Source organism: Phalaenopsis equestris, unplaced genomic scaffold, assembly GCF_001263595.1.
Source record: "Phalaenopsis equestris unplaced genomic scaffold, ASM126359v1 Scaffold000592, whole genome shotgun sequence".
Taxonomy (NCBI): domain Eukaryota; kingdom Viridiplantae; phylum Streptophyta; class Magnoliopsida; order Asparagales; family Orchidaceae; genus Phalaenopsis; species Phalaenopsis equestris.
The window spans coordinates 179,548-189,852 of NW_018165032.1; the positions used below are offsets into that span (position 1 = coordinate 179,548).

The following is a 10,305-nucleotide window of genomic DNA, read 5'->3' on the forward strand; positions in this document are numbered from 1 at the left end:
AAATCAGACAGACGAGAGTGAGGAGAAATCAAGATGCAGAAACGACGGCTTGTGTGAAGGAAGAAGACAGAAGAAACTTGTCTTTGTTTTGGGCAAGGGAGACGTCAGGTGTGAAGAAGAGATTTTTCACTTGTGTTGAGTTGTGAGTCGACGCGTGCAGGAGAAGGGTTCACTGAGTATGAGGAAGGAGAAGGCAACGGTGTAGTCCCACATGCGGTCGAACTGAGCAACTTCGTGCTCGACTCGAGAACGAGAGTGCCTACTTGCTGAAGGAAGCTCAGAGGGTGTCAAGGTCAAGATTGGAGGAATCGAGGAATCGAGCGGCTTGGCTTGCGGGATAGGGGGATCGAACCGAGCAAAGCCATAGTAAAGTGACTTGTGTGCTAGCCAAAAAAGAAGAGAGAAGGAGAGTAACTTTGCATGCGAGAAGAGCTATATCGAGCCAAACGAAAGAAAGGCAGCTTCGTGCAGAAGGCTAAACCTATATAATTTTTTTAAAGAAAAAGCCCAAGGGCTAATATATTAAAGAGACCCCTCAGTCTTTATATATATATATCGTTCAAATCCAAAATATGAAAATACTTCCAATTCCTAAATTTAATTAAATTTTTTTAACACTTAATTATTCATATATATATATATATAAATAATTAAGTGTTAAAAAAATTTAATTAAATTTAGGAATTGGAAGTATTTTCATATTTTGGATTTGAACGAGAGTTGGCCCTATTAATCAGTTGAGTCTTTAACATTTCTACTTAAAATAATTATATTTATTGAAAACTTATTTGTTAATAGTAATGTTATGAATAAAATCAGGAATTAAATAAATTTAGATTCAAAGGATTATAAATTTTGATCATGGATTATGCATAAAATGAGGGGATAAAAAGTAAGATTAGTGTATATTTGGTACTCATTTATAGTCAATTTAATTATAAATTATTACATACTAATTTTAGAATAATGTGAAATATAGAATTCTTCTTTTTGTAGAAGAGACAAGAGTGAAAGATACCAGAGTTAACCAAACAACAACTGAAATTGCAACTTTATTACAAAAAACACACACCGAAATAGAAAATAACAAAAGACACAAAACAAACACCAAGCTCAGGCATGGGTCGAAGGTGGTAATGTTGCAGGTTGAGGGAGAATAGTAAAGTATGGATGGTTGTATGATCGAGAAGCGCAAAGGGGAAAGAGCAGAAGCACCTGCGAGGGCAGTGTATGGCTATTATGTGGCTGGAAAGTGGATGGCAGCAAGTTTGTGGAGTGGGGTTGCATCAAAATGTTTGTTTTAAGGTGGTAGCAAGTGCAACGGGGTTGGAAAGAAGCGGTAGGAAGAGGGATATGGCTGGATGGGCTAGACAACATCTAAAAAACAGCTGAGATGAGGTCGGTTGAAAAATTCCGCGAAGGGAGGCAGCAAATCATGCGGCTAGCACACCAGCTTAGGACGAGTTAGAGAAGGATTAACTTCGCACCTACAGATACTATAAGGTAAAACTTGGACACCAACAACTGTCTCGAGAAAAAAACTAAATAAAAAACTGATCTAAAACACAGAAAGCAACATATAAATACTACTAGCATAGCTAAAGGTGAGGCCCTCTCAGTTAGGTGGTAATTCCCAATCAAAGAAGGATCGTGCGGCCCCCTCCTCCTTTAGGATGAAACGGTTCATACAAAGTTGAGCTAGTTCGACAAGTTAATGTTAGTGTATCCTGCGTCCTGTGGAGGAGAGACACTCAAATCAATCTCTCGGGATTGTGGGAGCTTCTACTTGTCTCCTCATAGTATAGAATCAGATCAGACATGTTGAAGGTAACATAAATATTATAACCTTCTGAGGTTGAAGGGTCCTTCAATTGCGTTGGTATAAGCACCCGTATCCCATTGTCGGGTGCACTAGCTCCCAAAACACCTCAAAAGTTTTTCCCAATTGCAAGCAAAGAACCATATTGCTCCAATCATGTGGGGTACATTGCTGAGCCGAACAGAGATTTCATGTCGCGGGTATTATGTCAAATGATCCAAAAGTAACCAAAGGTTGGTTCAACCCAATCTAAAGTGAGGGCAGCCTAAATCTTCCCGAACTGTGAAGACTGTAGTGATAAGCTATCAAACATGATGCCTTGAAATGCCCTCTATTTGACTACCCCATGTTTGAAACAGACTCTTCTATCTCGTTGACCTCTGTCATCACTAAAATTGATCTGATTGACATTCTCTCTTGACAATGACACCTTTACTCTCGGATTCTGCAGAAAGCATAATGATTATGTGTTTACGTTTTTGTTGGAGTAGGTATTCCTAAACCCATCATGTGGAGTCCAACAATCAAACTGTCAATGTTTCCCCAATAACAAATGACAGGTATATATGGGTACCATGTCGCACTAAACTTGATCTTGCAGTTAACTCACAATCGAAAACTTCATGAGACACTTCAAGTCAATGTTGACTATATTCTTCTTCCTCAACCACATCAGGGAGTACAACTGAGCATGCCTCTAAGTCATGAGGCTTAACTGTCCACCATATGTGTAGACGCCACATTCCAGTTGCTTCCTCCATCGACCACAAGACTGCATATTTTTCCTTCACAATGCAATGGGTGTAGAATAAGTTGTGGTGATGCCACTATTGCTCCCTCATAAACTCCGTCTGAAGAAACCATCCAACCACTAATATCTTGCCCTCATATGGTGAAATATGGTACTCCTCACCATGTTCTTTCACTGCCTCTTCCTCGCTCACTTCTTCCACAACACCTTGCTCGATGAAGGGCACAACTTGACTTGTCGGGGAACTGAAGTTGATGTGCCTAAATCCATGACAACTGAAGCATTTTATGGTTGGGATTGTAGTGGGTGTGGTACTCCTTTTAGGCCTATTTTCACTCTGAGTAACGATCGTTCTCCTGACCAGTCTTCTCAACTCCCTGAGACGTGCTCCAATTAAAGTTTCCAACTATAGTTGGTTGTCTGAATGGCAGTGGATGCTTGCACTAATGTATGTAATGATTTATATGAATTTTGGATTTAGGTGCAATATGACATTAAAAGTTATTATTTAGGAGTAAAATCTTTAATTTAAATTTTTGGTAAACTGACTAAGGTGAGAAAGTGAAGCTATGAATGAGAAATTTAAATAATATGAAAGAATCATTTCATAAAAGAAAATCAAGGTCGGTAATTTGATATGATCTTGAGCTAAAATTGACACGATTCTCCACATAAATTAGAGCAAAATAAATTTCTTATTTAAATAATTCAAACAACTGAATGAGAATACTAAAATAAGCACTTACGAATCGAGAGGTAGGTGATCCCTCCCAATTCCTACAATTCAAAAGGTAGGAAATCTTTCTCAAAACTTAACCCTAGGACTCACAACTCAATCTCACGCACAAAAACTAACCCTAAACATAAGAAACTTATTTATACCCAACAATAATAATATTAAAAGACTAAATTGCCCTGAGGCATACAAAAGACAAACTTGCCCTTAGACTAGGCATAGCCGTAACAATACGCCTCCCCCCCAAAAAAAAATATATCTTGTCCTCAAGATGAGAAAAAATTAGACTGCTTCTTGATCAAGTCAAATGGCTTCCACTTAGTATCATTATCTGACCATCTTTCCACCTAATCGGAAATTTATAGTGACTCACGTGGCCTGATTTCCAATCAATCTTAGAGAATATCATAGTCATAAACAGCTCATCCTATCGCTTAGTGATCACCAAAAGCTCTATCAACTCTATCTCACTTGTTTCTTCCCTCTCTATCAACTTTGATTATGCTTGCTTTTGTTTGTTCAAACCATCCGAATGTCGTATTATTTCTTCAAAGTGTTGTGGCTTGATTATGCTCCGGGTTTCCTCGCTTGATACCACAGTTCCCGATCCGCCTAACGTCGTGATGCTGCCTTCATGTCGTGTAAATCCTTTTAGTTGTTGCAATTTTATTCTAACGCAGCAGCAACCAAAAGTTTGTGGTCTCTGTACGCTGCAATCCCCACGTGGCCATCTCACCTAGCTCTAATCTCAGTTGTGTTGTGAAGACAAGAGTAAAAGAAGAAGTATAGAGTTACGGATCCTTGTTAGGTTGTAATCCCATCGAAGCCTTCCCTATTTAGCTCTGATCTCGACCGTAAGAGAAGACGACACGAGAGCAAGAGAAAGGAGTTATGGATCTCTGTAAGCCGCGATCCCTTTGTTCTTCAGTGAGTCTTGCACATGGCCGTGTTGCGTGGGAGGAGGCGAATGATGGGAGCTTCAGGCGTCTATACGTCGCGATTCCTTCGTGTCAGGGCCTTCCCAGCTCGCTCTGATCATGACTGCATGCAAACAATGTGGGAGGAGGCGAAGGAGGGAGTTTCGGGTCTCAGTAAGCCGGGATTCCTTCATCGCTTACCATGCAACGGCTCTATTTGCAAATAAAATAAGAGAGACGACACAACTTATAGAAGACGCAATCCCGTCGCCACCTTCCACGCGCTGAACTCACGACAATACTACAGGACGAAGCGATAGGAGAAGAAAGACGCGAGTTACAGTTTTCTGTATGTTGCGATCAAGTTGAGGCATACACTGCTTGGATTCGATGCCGAAGGTCTTCAGTCACGAAGGAACTTCTGATCCCACAAGAAACACAACTCTACGATTCGAGATGTAGGCGATCTCTCCCAATTCCTATGATTCTATGATTCGATAGGTAGGCGATCTCTCCCAACTCCTACAATTCGAGAGATAGAAAATCTCTCCCAATACCTAGACGTCAGACTCATAACTCAATCTCATGCATAAAAACTAATCTTAAACATAATAAATTTATTTATTCCCTACAATAATAATAATAAAAGACAAATTTGCCCTTATATTAGGCATAAACGTAACATAATTATTACTTGCATTAAATTAATTTCTCTTGTGCTTCTAAAAAAGTTTCATTTGTTACACATACTCAAAACACTCTTATAACTAAGCATTAGTGAACGGTTTTAATTTTTTATATTTTGCAATGCGTTAAATGAAAGATTAAACGGATTTAATTTTTGAAATAAATGAAATATAACTTAAATGAAAGATAAAAAATTAAGTCTATTAGGAGTTATCCCCTAATGTTTTAGTAAGAGATGCTATTGTACTCATGCACATTAAATGAAAAGGAAAATGTAAAGAGTTATGCCTTTATGGTACAAAATGAAAAAGGGAAATGAAAATTGTTGTCTTTATGGCACAAAAGGAAGAAGGGAAACGGGAAATGAAAATTGTTGTCTTTATGGTATAAAATAAAAAATGTTTTTGACGGGGGTTCTGAGATGGCTTTTAAAATGAAAAAAATATATAAAAAAATGAAAATATAATTATTAGATAATTAAATTTAATTTTATAAAAAATTAAGAAAGGCAAAGTTTACTTTTTGACCAACATGTTCCTTTAGAAAATCATGTTGGGCATTTACATATAAAAATTTAATGCATAATAATATGGTAATTATTCATTAAGTTCCTTAACCTATTGCTTAACTTTTTCCTATTGCTTAACTTTCTTTCAGGAAAAAATTCACTAAATTAATATGAATGATAGAAGAGAATTTATTTACAGGATGAGAGACACAATTGGTGATAGATAGTAATTTGTTGATTTTTATGTTTTGTTACTTTTATTGTACTAATTATGTTACTGTATCATTGGATGATCGTATGTATGTAGAAGATTGCTTACGCGTGTATTGTGAATTAGTCTCTTTTCTATATGAATATTAATGTAAGTTAATGTCAATGTTTAAAAAGAAATTTATTTCACAATCCGACCATCTGCTTCTGCCTTAATTAATTCTAATATCTTGGATTGGGTCGTGACAAAGCAAAATATGAAACATTACTTTGAATACCTTAACAATTAAGACAGTTTAGTCTAAATCAATAAGAAAGAAATAAGACCAGAAAAAACTCTTCGTGGATTTATTAAGAAAGGTCCCAAACAAAACAAACTGGTATAATACTCCCATGAATATGCCAGAAAGATCATCCACATCAATTGCCTTTGCAATTGCGCTTCTATAACTTAATAAACAAAGTACTTGCCACATATTATGCCTATCAAGTGAATATCAGTTCTGATTTGCGTATATCAGATAACAAATATTGATCCCATATGAAATATCATTGCTTCGGACATCAGGATTGTCCAAAGCAGTAAAAGAGTCATCCTCAAACAATTTAGGAAGCATATGCCAGGATCCCGACTAACAAAAAGTATTAAACAAGGCCAGTTATAAATATAGAGGCATTTACCTAGATACGACCCAATTCCTACGTATTTACATATCAAACACCTAAACTTTACCTTTTACAATTACACTCCTATTTCATATCACATAAAAAATACCACTATTGTAACTTCTAAAAGGTGAAATACACCTTTTCATGCATAAGTAAGGTAGCATACATGTAAAATTAAAATTTAGGCGTTAGATATAAAAATACATAGGAATTAGGTGGTATGCTCCTAAAAATTTTCAATGATTAAAATCAGGGAACTAGGAAGACTTGCAGCAATAACTACAAGCAATCTCTAGTGGTAACAATCTGAATAATAGATAGATTATACTTCAACATATTTTAAACAACAATTATAGAAATTGCATGTTGTAGGTTCATTTTGGTTTGATGATTCCCCTAAGAAAATGTCAATGACACGCCCCACATGCAAAACTGTTATTTATGTGCCATCGGTTAAATGATTAGTGTTTAAAGAGTAAGGTTACTTTCATGCCTGCGCTTTCAATAAATAACAAAAGACAACCCTTTCAGCACTGGCAAAAGGGTTTTGATCACAGTTAAGTTATAACTGATTCAAATAAGCTTATAATGTCAATTAAAAAACACTGCCATTTAAAATTGAAAGGCCGGGAAAGCCTGCAATTTAGAAAAAGGGGCATTTACATTATCACCATCCAATTCCTATGTATTTACATATCTAACACCTAAACTTTACTTTTAACATTAATACCACCAAGTTCTTTCATATCACATAAAAATACCACCATTTTAACTTTTAAAAAGTGAAATGTGTAGTTAAGGTGGCTCGTATGTAAAAGTTTAGGTGTTAGATATGTAAATACATAAGAATTGAGTGGCATGTATGTAAATCTTCCTTTTAAAAAGGATGCAACCAAAATACAGATAGGATTTTGGTTTAGATTCTTGCATTTTGATTGGACAACAGTAACAATAATAAGATATCTGTGCATAAAATACCTTGCAGAAAGAGGTGCGAAGAACCCAGGTGTCCTCTCATTTGAAGCTATGAATAGGGTACGACCTGGTGGGATCCATTTTGCAATTCTGAGTTGAATAAATTCAGGACGAGTATCTCGGTCAAGATGGGGATGTAGGGTTCGAGAAACTCCGAATCGGTCTTTTCTAGTCTTTATCTTGTCACCTCGCCTCACATGAATAGAATCATAATCACCTAACAGATCCTTAATCTGAGGAAAGAGTTCGACAGAACTTAAACAATGTACAGAGGCACATAACAATGCAATGCCTAGAATGATGTGATAGACATGAAAATTTTCAACGCCGAGCTAGATATCCGTTCATAACTTTTTATGCATATTTGCTCCCATTTCAGCACACATGCGTGTGAATGAGGAGCATAACAAAATTTGGACATTACTCAAGAAAAAAGGAAGATTTACATGCATACCACTGAAGTCCTACGTATTTACATATCTAACACCTAAAATTCAATTTTCACATACTTACCACCGTACCTACGCATGAAATGCCGTACGCATGAAATGCCGTATTTAACCTTTTAAAAGTTAAAATGATGATATTTTTATGTAATATGAAATATTTGGGTGGTATAAAGGTCAAAAGCAAAGTAGGGGCTAGATATGTAAATAAATAAAATTTGGGTTGTATGTTGGAATAGAGCAGTACAATTTCATTGATAGGAGGATGGGTATTTAAACCCAATTACAATAAGTATAATAATAGAAAGTGATAAAAACAGAATAAAATAACTAGGAAATAAAATAAATTAGAATAAATCAAAAAATGAAATACATGATCAGAGAATAAAAGCAAATAATAAGTAATAACGGCGTAGAGATAGCAGTTATAATCTAATAATCTCTTTCAAGTTGAAGCATAAATGTAAGACGTGTTCAACTTGTACTTAAAGTCATTGAACAAAGAGCAAGGCACATTCTTTGTAAGAAAGTTCGCTAGTTGACCACTGGAGGGCACATATGGAATGCAAATCTCCCTGGACCCAATCTTTTTCTTAATAAAGTGTCTGCCAATCTCCTTATGTTTGGTACAATCATGTTGGACTGGGTTGTGATCAATATTGATTGTGGCCTTATTATCACAGAATAGCTACAGTGAGACAGAAGTTAGTATACGGAGTTTGCGAAGCATGATGCATAGCTAAAGAGCTTCACAGATTTCTAAGGACAGCTTCAGCATTGCTCCGGGTAACCACAGACTATTTTTTGTTTTTCCATGTGATAATATTGCCTCATACAAATGAACAATACTCAGAGGTAGAACACCGATCATAAACCGATCTGACCCAATTAGCACCAGCATAAACAACAATAGACTGAGAGTTGTGGTAGAAAAAGAATAAATCTAAGCTCGGTGTACTTTTTAAGTAGTGGAGAATTTGGTGGAAAACTTGGAGGTGGTGCTCGTAGGGCTCATGCACGAATTGACTCACTATTCCAACTGCGTGGCGTATGTCAGGGTGAGTATGAGCCAAGTAGATAAGCTTTCCCACAAAGTGCTAGTAATTAGTTTTTTTGACAGGTACAACATTGGAAATGTCAGATAATTTTCCATTAGAATTTCTAGGAACAACAACAAATTTTCACATAAGGTCATTTTCTGTTAGGAGAACAATCAAATATTTGAGCTGAGACAAACAAATTCCCCGAGACGACCAAGTCACTTCCACGCCTAAGAAGTACCGGAAAGATCTCAAATCCTTCATCTCGAAGGACGAAACAAGGTCTTTTAAGGACTCCAATGGTGGGAAATCATTACCTATAAAAACAATATCATCAATATAGACAATAAGAATAGTTATCTGGCCATTGGGGTGCAGAAAAAAGAGTGATTTGATTGAATCTGGGTAAAACCATGGCTCATGACCACCTTAGTGAACATTTCAAACCAGGCCCCTGGAAACTGCTTTACCCATAAAGGGACTTTCGTAGACTGCACACTTGCCCTCTGGAGACAGTTGAATCAAAACCCAGGGGGCGAGCATGTACGCCTCTTCTGTCAGCTCACGATTCAAGAATGCATTCTTAACATCTAGTTGGAATAAAAGTCAATCCATATTCACTACAAGTGACAATAGGACCTGTGAATAGTGTCTAACTTAGCCACTAGAGAAAATGACTCCTCATATTCAACGTTGTAGGTCTGTGAGTAACCTTTGGCAACCAATCTTGCCTTGTTGCGTTCAAAGGACCTGTCAGAGTTGAACTTTGGTTTAAAAATCCATCTGCACCCTACAACTTTCTTACCCCGAGAAAGGTCCACGACTTCCCAACAGTAGCAGAGATCTGATAGTCCGTCAGGGTAGAAACAATGCTCTGTAGGTTGGTAATAACCGTGGAACCACATATTTTGCCACAGAGGAGAGGGAGCATGCCTGATTGTATACCTTATTTAGAGAATTCACCTACTCATTCAGAGGGGACGTGCTGAGAGTCAAGGTTTCATAAGGAGGTAGCGGGCTTCAAAGTAGGAGTACTAGAACAGATGCGCGACGTGTAGACACAAATAGTAGGAGATGATGCACTCACCGGACCAGGGGACTCACCGGATAATGCATTCATCGTAACAGGGGACTCCTTAGTGGCAGAAACATTCATAGGAGTAGGATAAGGGACAGTGTCTAAGAATCTAAGCTCCCCCTCACTTAGGGTCGAACGAAAAAAAATAGGGAACACTTTCAAAGAAAAAAACAATAACACTCACAAAGATTTTGTTAGTGATAAGATCAAGACGCCGATACCCCATTTGAGTGACAGAGTACTCAAGGAAAACACATTTTATGGATCTAGGATCAAGTTTACTCTGATTGGGGACAGGGTTTCGAATAAAGACAGTGCACGTCCTTTGAAGAACAATGACACTGCTTGGAAACATTGGAGAAAGTTACTATCATTCAGTTTATGGGTTGTGATTAAGAAATTCATGTTGGTTTCCAATCCTCCAGTCTGGAAGCGGAAATTGGAGTTGATCCTTCGGTGGAATCAAGAA

At 37.2% G+C, this 10,305-nt stretch overlaps 1 protein-coding gene across 2 annotated transcripts in view; it reads right to left on the reverse strand.

The window, feature by feature from the left end:
* LOC110029541 overlaps positions 1-10,305 on the reverse strand; it is a 47,920-nt gene that overhangs the window by 3,191 nt on the left and 34,424 nt on the right. For both annotated transcript variants that reach the window (XM_020731876.1, XM_020731877.1), the window contains exon 5: positions 7,276-7,505. In XM_020731876.1, coding sequence (XP_020587535.1) covers positions 7,276-7,505 — 230 coding nt within the window. The remainder of the gene's footprint in view (positions 1-7,275; positions 7,506-10,305) is intronic.